The following is a 17,009-nucleotide window of genomic DNA, read 5'->3' on the forward strand; positions in this document are numbered from 1 at the left end:
CCCCACTCAGGTGGATGAGTCTGGGAACTCCTCTGAAGGAACTAACAGATTGTGTATGTAAAATCTGCAGAAAATTTTAACGAAATCAGTGGTAGAACTCATTTCAGATTTTGACTGTGACCAGAACATTTAATATTTGTTGCAAAGTTATTCACACTAAAGAAAATCCTGAAATTATGTTCCTTGCAATCTAGTGTGCCTCATTGACCTTGACATTAATTGCTTACACAAATCTGTTATTCTCATTGACTTTGACGTTTATTAATTGCTTATGCAAATCATTTTTTGGGGGTAAACATTTATTTTCTCACACAGACAGCAATTCGGCTTGCTATTCGTCAGTCAGGTTACAGTTGTTGGATTTGAGGTTCTGACAGTGCTGACTACGAAGGTTTGTTCTTCTGGGATATAACACAGTGTAGTCCAGTGAAAAACGACTGACATTTCGAATTAACATGTTGCATTCCTCTATGGGATTGAAGAGTAAGTCAAGCAAGATCGCTGTTCTGCTTGCTGACTGTTTCATGCTAGTTTCCTACTTGGCTTACTCTTCAACCTTGAAGATTGAGCTGATGTGTTCCTCCAAAATATGTATTGACTTTCAGCAGACTACATGGTGTTATATCCCAGAAGGTATGGTGGCTCTTCAAAATCCAATTGAATTAGCTAGTGAGCAGTCCACTTAAAATTTGGCAAAATGAAATTAGAGATGGATCTGAACTCATGTTGTAACAATATTACACAAAGTTTCGACCCTGTTCACACTGCTCAGAGTCATATTTCTCCATGTGTGTTGTTAAATGCTCACTGTATCAAAAAGAAAAAATTCAAATAAAACATTGTATAACTTTGTATTTAAGTATAATGTTCATACATTTTGAACACTGAGGCTTTTGAGGAATTTACCCACAAATTTTCAGTGTGTACTAGCTATGTGTGACATAAATGATATCTGATAAATCAGTCATTACACAGATAAAATTCAATTGGATTCGGTAGGCAGAATTTACTTCCTGTTATGACCTCATATTCTACATTTTGTATGAAGGAAAAAATTTGACTACAGTTAGGGTCGTATCCAACAAAGGTGGTGCATCTTAAGAGGGTACTGGGGCTAAACCCTGCTTACTTTTTGGAGATAGAAAGAAATGTTTGCTTTTTAAAAGCATCATTTACTTAAAGAAAGTGGACAAGTTAGTGTTTGAAGTCCACCCCTCAAATATATAGCTTTCTTTAATATACAGGGCAATGAAAAGCAAGAAAATATTGGATCTGTATTTTGTTAAGCTCGGTTGCCTGGACTGTATGAAAGAGCCTCTCTAAGTATTAAATAGTCCTTGAACAAGACAGTTTCACCACAGCCTACCAGCTGAGAGAGACTAATGCATTTGTTCAGAAAGAATGGTTTTCCAGTATCAAGTAGAAGATCCTTCTGGGGCCTACCAGACACTAGCCCTAGACGCCATAATAAAACTAAGGCCATTTCACCAAAGGATATCAGTAGCAGATTGGACGTTGCTCTTATGCTAAAGTCTGTATGTTCCTCCAGCTTTCTGTAATTATGTTCTTCCAACCAGTTTCTGCTGTGTAGAATCAGGGTGAGAACTTAGACCAATGCCATATCTCAGTGTACACAAGAATATGCTTTGTATTGAATGGCAGACCAATGCCATATCTCAGTGTACACAAGAATATGCTTTGTATTGAATGGCAGACCAATGCCATATCTCAGTGTACACAAGAATATGCTTTGTATTGAATGGCAGACCAATGCCATATCTCAGTGTACACAAGAATATGCTTTGTATTGAATGGCATCAGTTGCACTCATAACTTCAGCACAGGCAGTGGTATGGTATATTCTGTTTTTCACAGTCTGATATTTAACAAATCCAGTCCAGAAAACCGAAATTAACAGCCACTGGGAATTTGTGGCACTGACCATGCAACACCCTCTGTCCACTAAAATTGACACTAAAATTCATGAACAAGCGGCGGTCCCTCGGTCAGCATACTTCGCTTGCAGACTAAAATCACGGAGTTTACTTTTTTTTTCCATTTGATATTTAACAAAAATTTTATTTTAGTTCGTTGTTTTGTGTTTATTAGCAATTCTAGTGATTTTATTATCATTACTGAAGAATGAATGAGATAGATATACTTCCAAAAACTCCATTTTCCCTCTTAATTAGGGAAGTTACATCCTGCCCTTCACTGTGATTGAGCCCCAGCTTTTCATGGCACATAAAGAACGTTTTCACAGTGAATTCGTAAGTAGTGGTGTGAAATATATCCTGTGCTTTCAAGGGATAAATTAGAGAGTGAATTGTATACATTTTATAGAACTGGCACATTTGCCAACATAAAGTCTGTCTGGAAAGCACTCTCTCAGAAGTGCACAAATTAGTGGAAGTAGCATTAACAGCACCAGTCTCAACTGTGAAGACAGAACGTTGTTTTGATACTACAAAAAAAGAGTAAAGACCTACCATAGTAACTCCAGTGGGGAACGAACATCTTAATGCTTTGGCAGTTCTGAATATCCATAAAGATGTAATGACGGACACTCCAAGATTCGGCTGGAAGGTAATAGAATTGTTTGCATCACAACAAAACTGAAAAGATCAGATTCACGATAAATAAGGTAACTTTAAATGAATTTGTTATTTCACGTAACTTTCGTGAATTACCTTGAGGCAGTAAGATGAAAGGAAAGTGGCCTCCGTAGTATAGAGGTAATGTTCCCACCTCATGACTCGTAGTACGCAGGTTCAAATAACTGGCAGAGGTTGTCAAATTTTTAAGGGCGGAAAAATTCAGGGAACAAGTCCTCCGGGAGGGACTTTAAGCCGTGGGTCCCGTGTCGTAGCTTTACGGCATGTAGAAGAACCTCATATCTCCAAAGGAGGTCACTGAGCCAAATTATGGATGTTTCCCGCCCAACAGCAGTCTCTAATACCTCTGGTAGATGGGGGAAGAATTATAGATACCTCTCAGCTAGTAGAGCCGGTCTCGCTGGCTGGGCGGGACTGATTGTAAGCACCAGTACCGGTAGGATATAGAGACTGGTAGAAATCATAGAGGGAAGCACATTGGACCAATACAGGTCTAAGTGCATGGGGAAACCCACCCTCTCCAATAACTAACTAAGGTGAAAGGAAATATGTTTTTTTTAAATTTGAGGTTTTCACGGCAGTGACTATGAAGAAAGCCTTCTTCTGGGATGTGGCACCATGTAGGAAATGTGTTAACCAGCGTTTTAGAGGAAACTATCACCTCCATCTTCAAGGTAGAAGACAAGAAGAAATTCGCGAGCGAACCAGCAGAGCAGGTGCAACAGATTGTGTCCAGTGGAGTAAACACAGCTGTATAAGATAAGGAAAGGAGGAGTGTGGCTACATAGGGAAATAGTAGAGAGGGGGAAGGGAAGGGTCTGGTTGGAATAGCCAGCAGGTAGTCGGCCAGAGCTGGTATAGAGTATGTGTTAGGGGGAGAGAAGGGAAGGTTAAATGGAGGGCATTAACCCTGTAGCTCAGGGGCTGCGATTAGCCTGAGTGGCCTGTAGGGTCTGCCATATTTTGGATGTTACTTGAGGGAACAGATGAGAGGCTCCCATGATTTGCTGAGACAAAACCCCCTCTCTCTGTTCATATTGTCAGGATGGAGTGCAATCTCAATGGCCTCCATAATAATGCGATCCATTAATCCATATAACGGGTTTTGCTAGCGAGGATGGAGGTATTCTGAAGCTGAATGTGGTGTCCCAAATCGATGCAGTGTACAGCCACAGCTGACTTGTTTTCAGGTTGTTATAGGTGTTGGGACTTATTTGAATTTTCTTGCGTAACTGAATCAATGCCGTGTTCAGCCACAGCTGACTTGTTGTCAGGTTGTTATAGGTATTGGGACTTATTTGAATTTTCTTGCATAACTGAATTTGATCAGAAATATACAGTTTTTGTGCACCACTTTTGGTAATGGTTGAGTGTGAACCCATAATCTCACCAATCCCTCAAGATTTAGCCTGTACTGTTAACTTCTTTCTGATTTTTGTTGAGACAAGGCACAGTGCACTCTTTGTGTTCCATTGGCAAAAAATGCACATTTACTTGAATGGAACTTATAATTCTCTGTTCTTTCTTGTTTTTACTCTGTCAATTCTATTGTTTGTGAATACTGTAAATCAGTACAATTATTGCATTTTTTGTCCTTATCCATCATCCTGTTTTTTATTTAAAACATAACATTTTGGAGACTGGATTCTGTCTTCCTCCAGAGACAGAGACTAGCTCTGTCGATTTGGCCCAACTGAGTGGACTTTTACTTAAAGATGGAGACAGAATAAAGTCGCTGAAATATTCTATTTCAGTGAAACAGAGGGCAGTGGATAATTACCAATAACTCGGTAATTTTAATAATATGCCATCATCACAAACTTGTGTAACTTATTTACTATAAGTCAATCTAAACACAAGGTGCACACAGTAGCATAGTTGGTTGGGGCACTATGCCACAAGCCGGAAGGTTCAAGTCCCGGTGATGTCATTGACTATTTTTCAATTGACCTAATCCTTCCAGCCACACTATGGCCCTGGGGTTGACTCAGCCTGTAACAGAAATGAGTACCAGGATTATTCTTGGAATGTTCTTGGGGGGTAAAGGGTGGCTGGAGCATAGGGCTGACAACCTTTTCACAGTCTATGAGCCATTTGTCTAGAAAATGTGGGAACCTCAACATCTTACAACCCTATGGGCCTCCACGGCCTGTTACAGGGATACCTTTACTTTTTTACTTCACAGTCTGAACACGTTTTTCCGCGTGACTGTGAAGAAAATAAACTGCTGACAAATTAAAGAAACTGCCCTATTTATGTATATCGGAATGCCTTGTGAGTGCCACTTATATTCAGTTCTTGCTTTTGGTAGCTTTTTTTCTTGTAAGGCTAACTGAACATGTGTATGTATTCACAGAATTCTACCTCAGAAATGAACCAGACAACTGAAGGTTTCCTTTCATCCATATTGAATGATGAAGATCTCCAATTGATGGATATGGCTATGAATGAGGGTGAGTTTAATTTACAGTTTTGTAGATGGCACATTTATTTCTTTGCAGCAGGGAAAGAAGTGATTGCATTTGGTTCTTACCTCATGCAGCATTTCTTTACTAAAATAAGAGGTTTTTGTTTTACCCTTTACATCTTTTGGCATTTGAGTCACAGTTTTGTTCCACCAAGTGAACCTTGACCAGATCAACTTATATTTCATGTTGAAGTCACAAAGAGCTGTTCTTGTATAATGTTTGAGGCTTTTGCAGTGACCGATCACAGTGAAGCTTTATGCTTGAGAGGACTTCATTGCAAACTACTCTACAGTATTTGAGATTTTTCAGTTTCTCTTACATCCTGTTTACTGTGCAAATTTATAAGATTTCACCATTTCTATGCTGATGATCTGTTTTGTCATTTTCCTTAGTCCATTGATGTAGTGGTCCTATATATGATTACTCTCTTTTCAACCTTCCAGAACCATGAAATATATATGGTCTTTGGATCTTATATTTGGTCTGACCTCAATGCAAAAAAAAATTACAAAAAACTTTCCATTATCAACTTTCCAGATTAACCACTGGATTTTTAGAACCACATAGGTATCGATTATGGCTTCCTGTAATTGTTAAGTGTCATCCAATACATCACTAATAAGTATCAATGATGATTCACGATGATTTACAGTACACTGTACAGCTTCTCACCATGTTGCAACATTCTATTTTATTATTTTACTCCCTTTTCACTTATCAGTATATAAACATTGGTTTGTTCTTCTGGGGAGATATTTTTCTTCCTATTAATGACAAGTAGCATGCTGAGGAAGTAATAATTGTGCGATTTTTCAGGGTTGGTTGTAACATGGATAGTGGGTATTTCAAATTTTTTAATTATATGTTGCTTTTAATTAACCTCTCAACTTCTCACCTCCATTACTATAGATAATTAAGAGTTCTCAGTACTAGTAAGTGTTGTTCACACAGTATTATTAATTTTAATTTCACTTTCCTTTGTATAGCATGACACTTCACCCCCCCCTTCCCATTCAATAGCATCATGCTCTACAGCCCCACCTTACTTCCATTAGGCAGCTTCATTCTCATGCCTGGTTCACCCTGAAGATGGTGACAGTAGTGTACACTTAAATGTTGGAACAGTTGCAATGCATGGTGCAACTAAAGCCTGAAAGTTAAATTTGCATATTAATTTTAAAACTACTTGTGCTTAGATGCTGTTAAATTATTTGTACAGTTTTGACTGTTAACATGACTGTCATTAATGCTGATAGCTTGAAAACTACTTGAAAAGTCTAGTATGTTACTCCAGTACCATGGAAGAGATAGTAGGTGTACAAACACAGTTTAATTAAGAAAGACAAATTTCAGTGTTCAATCAGCAACTAAGTAGATTTGAAAAGAGTGGCAGGATATAAATCTGTCTCCTTCTCTTTCATTTGATACACAGATTTATTTGAACAAGAACTTAATTACAGATTATTAACAGAAGTTTCCACTTTATATGCATCAACCCTCTTCCTTTGTGCCATTGTTTACAGTAATCACAGGCACTAAATAACTGCACTGCTTTCTGTATATACAAATCTTGCTTACACATTTCCACCATTTTTGTGGAATACAGTCGCATGCATTATTTTGAACAATTGAGATACCTGGTTGTAAATGGGAGGGTAATATTAAAATGGATTTGATAACATAGGATGTAAGGTGTGGATTGATCATGTAATGTATGTTATAAGGGTGGACTGGATTTATCTTGCACAGGATAGGAACCAGTTGTAGGCTGTTGTGAGCATGGTATTTAATGTACCCTTGGGTTCCATGAAAGTGGAAATTTCTTGACCAGCTGAATGACTATTATTAACTTCTCAAGAAGGACCCTTATCCATGGAATTACTTATGTTAAGAACAGAAGTGTGTGAAATACTGAACCATATGGTCTTGACCCTTTAGCAACATTAATATCATGCTGAATTATGTCATGTGGTTTGTATGTAAAAAGGCTTTTGAGCAGCTCTTACAGTGGTGTGTTGTATGTTCTTTCACTCCTATATTACCTTTCCAGTGTTTTAATGTAAACTGAAACATTTATGAAAAGTATCTTACCTTTGACATGAAAGAATATATGTTGGCTCTGAAGACACAGCCCCACCTTAGCATTGCTTTTGTCTACTCTGTGAAATTTCACTGCATAGCTTTAAAGCTTTTGTTATCATAAAGGTGAAAATTGTTGAGTCATCGTGTTGACATGCTAATATGAGAACTGATTCATGAACTTAGCACAACACATATTGAATTCATTGCTACGTACAATGAGTGTGTATGTGATTTAGGCAGTGATGGACAGTTTGGAAGTGTTATGTAAATGAGAGAGTACCCCAGTTTTCTTCCATGAAACTATAAGTGAGAAAGTGTAAAAGTGTGCGTTACTCTTGAGTTGTGGTATAACTAGAAATAGACGTTTGTAGGAATGTCATGGATTTTCAAAGGTGTAGCTCAGAATATGCAGCACATGTTACGTACGTACAGTATTGTTACAGAAAATTTCACAGTCTGACATTGCATGTTGTTTACAGACCTGTACTTAGTTCATCTATTTCTTTATTTTTAATAGTTCTGCCTATTTGATAATTGTATGAATGTGTCTGTTACTTTTAATCTGAGTTCTGCATATAAACCTTCATGTCCAGTGCATATACCACAATTTTTCATCTACGGAGATATGTATAGATTTTTAAATAGACAGTATTAATTGACAAAATGTGAAGAAATTAGTGGAGGAATTTTGACAAAGAGACCATATTCATTTAGTCATGTGATACCTTGATCGTGGTCCATTCATACTAATAGTTTTTATAAGTTTCATTGGTTAGTTTGCTGTTTCAAATAAAAATAAGAATTATATTTGGAAAGTGCAGCATCTTTACTCCATGGATGAAGTTCCAGCTGCTTAAATGTTCATAAATACTGGCCAGTATGGCAGATTGTACAGCAGTTAATGCTGATGACACTCCAGTTTTCATCAATAATAGTAGTGAAACAAATGAAGTAATGTGTGCTTGTTGTGATAAATTTAAAATGGAACTGCAAAAGATCTTAATAGAACTCAGATCAGTATAAAAAAATTATATAGCTGCTACAAGAAGAGATAAACTTAAACACACCCAATCAGACTGTAAGTACAGACACTTGTTACTTGCAGAACACCAAGAATTCTACACAATTGAAACTCAAAAAAGGGAACTGGGTTCATGTGCCCTAATCGTGTCAGAAAAGCGAGAGTAAGCCAGAAGTACACAAAACTCTTCCAGTACCTACCATTGCAAACCGCTGTGAGCTACTAAATAACCTCAACGAACCGACAAACACAACACTAAATCAGAGACTGGAAGTTAAAACAAAGACTGAAGAAAAGATAATCAAGACCAAGGCGAGAAGAAAACATAAAGTTCTCATCATTGGTGATAGCCAGGTGAGAGGATGTGCAGCAGAAGTATCACCTAACCTTGATGAAAACTTTGAAGTTTGGCCTTGCAATGCCAGGCTCAAGACTAAAATCTTATCACTAATGCAGCGAGGAGAGAAAGTGCAGCCCTGACCAGGGATGATGTAATTGTGATGTGGGGTGGTACAAATGACAAGCACATCTCCAGCTTCATGAAAAATAGGGGACATACAAATATTGTAATAATAAATGCACCCCACAGACATGATCTAGACACAGCATCTTGCATAAACAATGAGGTAAAAGTGTTTAATGGGAAACTACTCAAAATGAAAGTGCATGACTGTGCAAAAGTAATGGAGACAAACTTAAGTAGATAACACTTTACCCAGCATGGACTACATATGAATAGACTCAGAAAAGAACTCATACTCAAAGCTGTATCAGAAAACATAAAATCAGTCCTTACAAGACAACCCCCACCCCCATCCAATAATAAGGAAAGGTGATTTTTTATGATCAACAGGTCTGTCCAAGAGAGTGCTCTAATAATTAATGATAGAAAGGCACACTGCCTTCAGCAAACTAGTTATAATAAAATTACCCGGGTAACTGGTCACAAAAGAAGCTAACCTATCAAACAGTAAAATAAATCAAGCAAATGGAATTATAAACAGAACCAGTAGTACAGTAAAATCAACAAAACATAAGATATTAAAAATATACCACCAGAATATAGAAGGCCTAAAAAGCAAAAGGAATGAACTGATAAGTTCCCTGTATTCAGCTATTCCACGCATATTATGCCTCACCAAACACCGTATGAGAAGACTAGAATTAGAACACACCCACATAGAAAATTACAGATTAGGAGCCAAATACTGCAGGCAGTCAATGAAAAAAGGAGGAGTAAGTATATTTGTTCAAAAAAACTAAAATTCGCTGATGTTAACATAGAGAAGTACTACTACTACTATTCTATGAGTGGTCTCGGTTACTGTTGCACTTCCCGAAATTCATTTTTGAAAGATGCTGTCATTTCTTCCATTTGCTTCACTGTGCAGCCTAGATCTGGAAGTGAAAAGTTCCTCTGTCACTAATACTGTTGTTCATCTCATTATTCAATAATGTTTCATTTCATAATAACCCTTAGAGTTTCGACTGTCACTCCATGAATCTTATAAAGTTTGTTTTGAATCATTTGTATGTAAACCTTTAGCCATCTGTTGCTCTGACAGCAAAGATGATTTATTGTGATACTATAAGCCTCCACGGCTTTCAAGTTCAGGAACTAAAGTGTAGTTATTTGTGCCTCAAGATATTTTCTGAGCGTTCATGATGAAATGTTACACTTGAATTAATAGACAGCACTAAACCAGACCTGTGCCACCATAACAACCTCTTTGTCAAACAACTTTTGTGGTAGCAGCACAAAATATGTACATATGTCATTACACACACCCCAGTCTGGATTGTTTTCATTGGCCAGATTAAAAACAGGAAGGATTCATCATGATTCTGACATGCATTGCCTTGGGATCATCTTCAGGAGATGGGATCGCTGATCAGTCATTTATTTCATACCTGTTAGTGGAATATTTAATTTTCCATATTGTGATGAGTATTTACAAAAAAAAATAGAATAGATAAGAGTTCTTTATTTTAGAACATACAAAAATCTTACAATAAAGCTTATATATATATCATAAATTAGTCATGAAAAGGGTGGCCAAAGTTAGTAGTGGCATTACTGACATAATGAGTACATTGACAACATTGAGAAGACACCTTTAACTGAAGTAATATAAGAATGATGCAAGTTGTCTACAGTGGACTTCATGTTATAATGCATTTTTTGTTTCTTGCATCATTTGTATCCCCATGTTTATAAATGATGAAATTATGAATTAGTGGTAGTGGATTACATTGTCACAACTCTCAAACTCAGTTTCATATATAACTGAGCAGTGATGGATGAGTTTTAATTTAAATGAAAATGTACCGAAAACACACAAGTTGGCAGGATGAGTGATTGTCAAATTTACCAGCAGCAGACATAGTGATAACAGGCTCTAGAGGTGGCACTGCAATCAACTTTTCTTCAGTAATAGATATGTCAGTACCAGAGGCTCTTTCTACACTGGTAAAACAGCTGGGATGTGAGCTAACTACTTGCCACAGTCTAGTGCTGACTAAAATAATTGCATTTATTTCCTCCCAAAAGAAATGTCTGTATAAACATTAGACATAAAATATCAGTTTAATAACCACTAGGTCAAGTGTTTCAAAAAGCTGCCAGCGCACTATAAATGGTTAAGGATCTGAAAGGTTATAAATTAATGTATCGTAATGTGCATAATCTGTGATTTGGTTATATTGGTTCTGGATATGGTTTTAAAAAAGAAGAAAACAGTAGGGAGAAGGTAAACAGATTTTGCTTACAGTTATCTGCAACAGATTCAGTATTTGGTGACAGAGGAAAGAATGACTGTTTCTTTTCTTACTGGAAGTAAGAAGGCATCTAGTAGAGTGCAGACAGGGATTTAGAAGAGAGGCAGAAATGACTGATAGAATTAAAAATATAGAGATACAGCATGTAATGATAACAGGCTACATACTGAAGTGGCATTTGACAGATCTGGGACTGAGATAAAGAGGTGCAAAGTCACCATTACTATTTATTATTGTTCAGTAATATACTGACAGAGGTAATGAGTTCCTGACATGCACATAATGTTTTGACTTTTAAGTGGCAGAATTATGCATCAGCAGGTGAAACAAGTATGTAATGTTTGTTGTACCCAGAGTTTCCAAATGTGTTCGGCGTGGGTTTGCCGTCTAGCTACTGATATTCAGTGCTAACAAAATTTTGTTTTCAAGGCTGGAGTTTAATGTATAGCTAAGCCTTTTGGGGAATATACTGCATAGAATATTATTTTACATTTTTTCAGACATTCCATTTCCCATCTTGAGGGTTAATGTATTTGTGGAATGCTGAAGGCTCTGGATATATCTCACAGTGGTTGCTGAGGCAGAAGTGGTCACTTCTTTCTGGATATCACCCTTCTCCTCTGTTTTGAACCAGTCACTGCTTCACCTTTGACTTTTTGTGCACTGCAAGATCTGTATAACAGCTTGCAACCCCCCCCAAGACATTAACCCTGAAGATGACAACTGCAGTGTTTGCCAGAACGTTGGAAAACCCTTAAAATTTTGTGCAAGGCATTCCTGAAAGCTGAAGTCATACTTTTCATTATATTGCATACAATAATTTGATTAGTCATAAATGGTCATGGAAAAAACCATATTCAAATTGCTCTACCTTACCCAGGTGAGAAGGAAGGAAGGAAGGAAGGAGAGTAAGGTGTATAAAAATTTACAGTACTGTTGGTAGTGGATTTTCTGTAAGAGAGGAACAGTGAATGATAAGAAAGGAAGGCAAGAGATTACCAAGAATACCAGGAGTGTCACAGTAGTTGAAGATCAGTAGCAGGGGACAGGGGGAAAGGAAAGTAAAATGGAAAGGAGAAATAGAGTTGAGTGTTTATGATTTGATAGAAGTTACTGGAAGAGATGTTGACATGCAAAGATGACTTGCAGTAGGTGTGCACAGTTTACTGTACTATCCCTGAAGCCAAGTATGAGGTCAGTCAAGATGCGGATATTTACCTGGCTCTTGTGATCTGATCTCGCCATTTCTGTTCCCACAGGAGAAACAATTCTCTTGTATCCTACAGGCTGCCACATGCAGCAGACAACTTCTCCAGAATCGTCAGTAGACAGGATTGCCTCCAATTCCAAACTACTTAGTTAAATGGAAGTTGTGGGTTTGTCTGAAGTTATATATATAAATAACTAAGCCATAATATTTTTACAGTTTTAATCCTTCAAAGCCAAAGTAGTAGTTTACAATAGTACATGCAAAGAAGAAGAAGAATATTCTGATTGAAGATGAAGAGTGTTTATATTTTAATATTCTCATTCCTAGCATAGATCTCTCTTGAAAATTGTGTTTGTGAGATTAAAATTAATATGGTATAATATTTTCAGCACTTGATACCATGTCATAAACACCTATAATTTATAAAATTAAGCAGTTTCTCTTTCACATAATGCCACATAATCTTTCAGAGACAGCATGGTGCTATATCATATCTGTAAAAAATATATGCTACAAGTGTAGTTTTTGTCTTGTTATATTTAAGATCTCCTTTAAATTATAAATACCAGGAAAGAACTGGGCCAGTAGCACCATATACTAGTGTTTTCTATGGAGTAAGGAGAAGGTTAGCTGTGAATACAGGTTTTGTTGAGTTGTGATGACTAGTGCTTTGTAATAGGGTTAAGATATGTGTCGACCTTGTATTTATGCAGAAGATAGAGTCACTTGTGGCTAAGTCATTGTATATATTAATCATGATTCAACTAATTTCAGTTATCGATTTTCCTTCCCCGTGCATGATTTTGCGCTCTTCACAGTGTGTAGTGAGTGTAATGATCTGCATTTTGGTCTTATTTTCTTGAATGACCTTTTCTCTTTTTTTTTTTTTTTTGTTCTCCTTCCCCTCACCCCCCTACTGGCCTGTGTAGACAGAGCAGTTCATGTGGTGTGAGCTCTTGATAAGATAAGAATTTCTTGTTGAATGTTGTATTCCTTTACAAAGTGGTGTGAAATTGATCATGATGGCACTGGTATTCATCTAAAAGCAGGAAAGTGTGCTTTTCCTTCTTTTGGAATGGGTATCAGTTGTGCAGGACCACACAATGCAAGTATGTGGATGAACTGTGACAGTGTTTTGAATCAGACGGGATCCTGATGAATATGTTCCGGAAGATGATAATTGTTCTATAGGGCTGAATAAGGAAGATCTTTCCTGTTAGAAACTGAACAGATTTGAGTTGAAATATGAAGTTGTGATAGAAATATGCTGTTTGTATGAACAAAAAATACATTTGGCAAGGTTGAGATCTTGAAATCAACATATCACTGTTGTGCTGCAGAGTTCATTGCCCTTGGATATAATTGTCTAGTAACAATATTATGAAGTGACACCTCAGTAGAGCATCCTGCTATCATCCTATGGTAAAAACTGTCCTTTCACTTCTTTTTAGTATGAGAACTTGTACAAGAAATTAAATGTTATTCTTATTTAATTGGATAATTTAAAAAAAATCTGTGAAATAATTTTCTTTCTTTTTTTTTTTTCAGATAAGTTGACCTGTTATAAAATGTTTTAAAAGATCCTTTATGTTGCTACTTAAAATTAATTTGGATTGATAAATAGAAGCAGTAATGCAGCTCAGAATTATAACTACACATTTGAATGTATTTGCAGCTTAAAATTTGAATAATATATTTATTGAATTTATGTCATGTCAAAATTTGTACCATACTGTTAGTAGGACATTGCCTCCCAAACACCCACCACCACACCTTGGAGGGGGTGGGGGGAGGCATAAACATGCTCTTTCCGAAGCAGATTTAAGCAAACAATTAAGAATATTGTTTATTGTGATACTGTAAGAAATCTGTTTGAACTTATGTACCAGTTGAAATACAGTTTTAAAATTTACGTTTATGTTACCACTTTTTGTGCTACAAGCGTACAACTCATTCTAAATTGTTTCACAAAATACGAGATACTGGGATCATTTTCAGTATTTTCCCCAGTTTTGCACATTTCACCGCACAGCAGTACTCTGGTGTAGCATAATCAGTGCTTCTGAATGAAGTCTCCTAGTTAATTACAAAATAAAGAACTTATCTAGAAGAATGAATGATTTGAATGATATTGAATTTCCACTTTGACATTATGTAATTATGTTCTTAAATAGATATCTTGTAGGTCAATCTTAAGGGTTATAGAAATGTGGCAAAATTGTTGCAGCATTATCTCCAGACAGTATCAAAAGAATGTGTAGTTGCTGCTTGTCATGTACCAGCAGGTAATAATTATTTATGATAGCAGTAACATAGATTGTGTGGGATGTCTTGGGCTTTGTTTACTGTCAGTAGTTTGCGGTGGTTGTTGCCATGATGTATGCTCTTGCCAAAAGTTACATGCTTTCTTTGTGTGCTCAGGATCAGCCACTAAGGCTAACAGTAAAGCCTGCAATGATTCATCATTATCAGTAGATTCCTTAGGTGATCTTCATTATGAGACATCTCAGCCTTGACTCATAATTATATTATACAGGGTCTTTTGAAATAAGGATGCACTTTTGAATCATATCTCAAATATGGAATAAAGTGCATTGTACTCATATATGACATTTTTCCCAGGTTTATTTTCTAGTTTTGCAGTGGTTCCATGGGATATTCTCATATAATGTGGACAGCATCCCATTTCTCTCATCTTTGACCATGACTACAGCCACAACAAATCTTGCTCACAGTTCAACAAGGGTTCACAGTGGCAGGGGGGGTGGGGGGGAGGAGGAGGGGGGAGTATCTACTAGATCTTTGATGCAGCTGCACTGCAGAAAGTGTGCTGATCATTCTCTTATTCCATGGACATACAGATTTTCACATTCTGTTTGTTTTGCCACTGATGTGAACTGTGGCCTCATTGCTAGCTCATAGGTCTGGCTGAACAGTGTGGTATCCTAATTTGAATTCTTCCTCTGAATGCTGAAGGTTTCAGAATCAGTTCCACTCTATAACTGTTCTAAGCTTTGTTTCTTTGGTAATCCTTACACAGTTATATGATAAGCCAGAGCCAAGTGACAGCTCAGAATATATAATACACTGGACTGAACTCACTTCAAATAGATCAAGAACAGAACTCTGAATACTGAAATGGTACCCTAAGTTAGATAATGGCTCTTTTTTCCACATCCTTCCAGTTTGTTCATTATTCATTAATTATCATTTCATTCTACATTATATAGTCTCAGCTAGACCGAATAAATATACAAACAGATATTTCATAATCTCGTTGGCTGTACCCAGAAGTGTTTTAAATGTGAATTATGGTCTCTAATGAAAATACACTAAAGAAAACCATGTTACCTTGAGTTCTATGAATGAATTAAAAGTTAATGAGGACATAAAGGCTGGTGTTCCAGTTTCCAAAATTATAGAATAATTTAATGTTGTGTAACAGACTTTGTCCGATGCTGAATGAAATAAAGTAAATCTCAGGCTTGCTAATCTTGATTCCGGCCAAACCCAGAATCCTTCCCCCCATGTACTATGGTCTAGTAGGGGATTCATTCATTTCCTTTATTTTCCATATATCCATACAGGTAACTAACCTAGGATGTGGAAATGGTCCCTTTGAAAATAGATACAGTAAAACTTGGTTATAGCAACATCAGTTTCTGCGACACCTTGTCTATTGCGTCAAATATTCAATGGTACGAACTAATTCCTCATAAAGCAACTGTTTTTATACCTTGCTTAGTACGACATGCACAAATGCATCAACCTCGTATGTAATGTCATTTTCTTTCCTGAATTTCTCTGAGATGGACATTGAACATAATTTAGAAAGTGTGTATTGGGCAAGTAACAGGAAACAGATGAAGATAACTGATTACTGTACTCGTATCTAGGTACAGTAAGGCACAACAATTGATGTAATGTACTGTAATTTGGTGAGTGGGCCTACCTTTAATATACAGTATTAGTGTGGTGTGTATTGTCAGTGAAAAGCGCTGTAATATGTCTTTGATATTACACATTTGGGCAATTCCACGTTAATGTTACGTTAGTCTGTACTTAACTACGTATTTCACTAAAAAATGCAACATTTTAACTCGGTTTTTGGTAGATTTTTATGTGACTAACATAAGGCTACTGTGGAAGTGCCCACTTCGGTTACAACGACATTCGTTTATAACGACACTATTTTTAGGTCCCTTTGATGATGTTATAACCAAGTTCTACTGTATATCAAAATACATATACAGAATTACATGAGTCACATAATCAGGATCACTTACATTAATCGATTAACATAAATAATAATATAAAGTAAAAGATTTAGTAAGATTTTAATTAGTAAACATAATTTAAAAACAACTTACTATTAAACTTTAATTATTAAAATGTTATTTAAATTAGCAATATTAACTGAATTAAATACATTACAAATTTACACACTTATGACCAATTATGTTGATAATATTCATTGATCATTCATCCATTCATCGTTGTTAATGATAACAACAGTTCCTGGAAAATGCAAAACACCTTTAGCAGTTAACTAAAGACTGAAAAATGAACAAAGAGTCTATATATTCAGGTGATCAGTTTTAATTGATTCTTATAGTGCACAGTTCTAGGAAAGGTTATTTATGTCTGAAGGGCGATAATGCAGCTCCACATGTTATAAATTGTTGTATTTGTATGATTGCTTTGTATTTTGCTTTAGAAATTTGAGAATGTTGTTTGCTGATGTGTCTGAAGATCATAATGCTGCTACATATTATTTGTTTTCATAACATGTGTTTACTATGTCATTGCCTTTGTAGTATTAACATTTTGTAAAT

At 36.4% G+C, this 17,009-nt stretch overlaps 1 protein-coding gene and 1 long non-coding RNA gene across 4 annotated transcripts in view; one reads left to right on the plus strand and one right to left on the minus strand.

Annotated features, from left to right (window-relative positions):
- The window catches only part of LOC111861951 (segmentation protein cap'n'collar), a 279,153-nt gene that overhangs the window by 247,765 nt on the left and 14,379 nt on the right, over positions 1-17,009 (plus strand). For all 3 annotated transcript variants that reach the window (XM_023846943.2, XM_023846942.2, XM_023846944.2), the window contains one exon: positions 4,972-5,068. In XM_023846943.2, coding sequence (XP_023702711.1) covers positions 4,972-5,068 — 97 coding nt within the window. The remainder of the gene's footprint in view (positions 1-4,971; positions 5,069-17,009) is intronic.
- On the minus strand, positions 4,569-7,590 carry LOC117282128. The gene is made up of 3 exons (XR_004512760.1): positions 7,175-7,590; positions 6,125-6,233; positions 4,569-4,607 (listed from the first exon to the last, which is right to left on the minus strand). It is a non-coding gene; the product is annotated as an uncharacterized LOC117282128 (long non-coding RNA).

The sequence above is a fragment of the Cryptotermes secundus genome, unplaced genomic scaffold (genome assembly GCF_002891405.2).
Source record: "Cryptotermes secundus unplaced genomic scaffold, Csec_1.0 scaffold181, whole genome shotgun sequence".
In the NCBI taxonomy this organism is placed as follows: Eukaryota; Metazoa; Arthropoda; class Insecta; order Blattodea; family Kalotermitidae; genus Cryptotermes; species Cryptotermes secundus.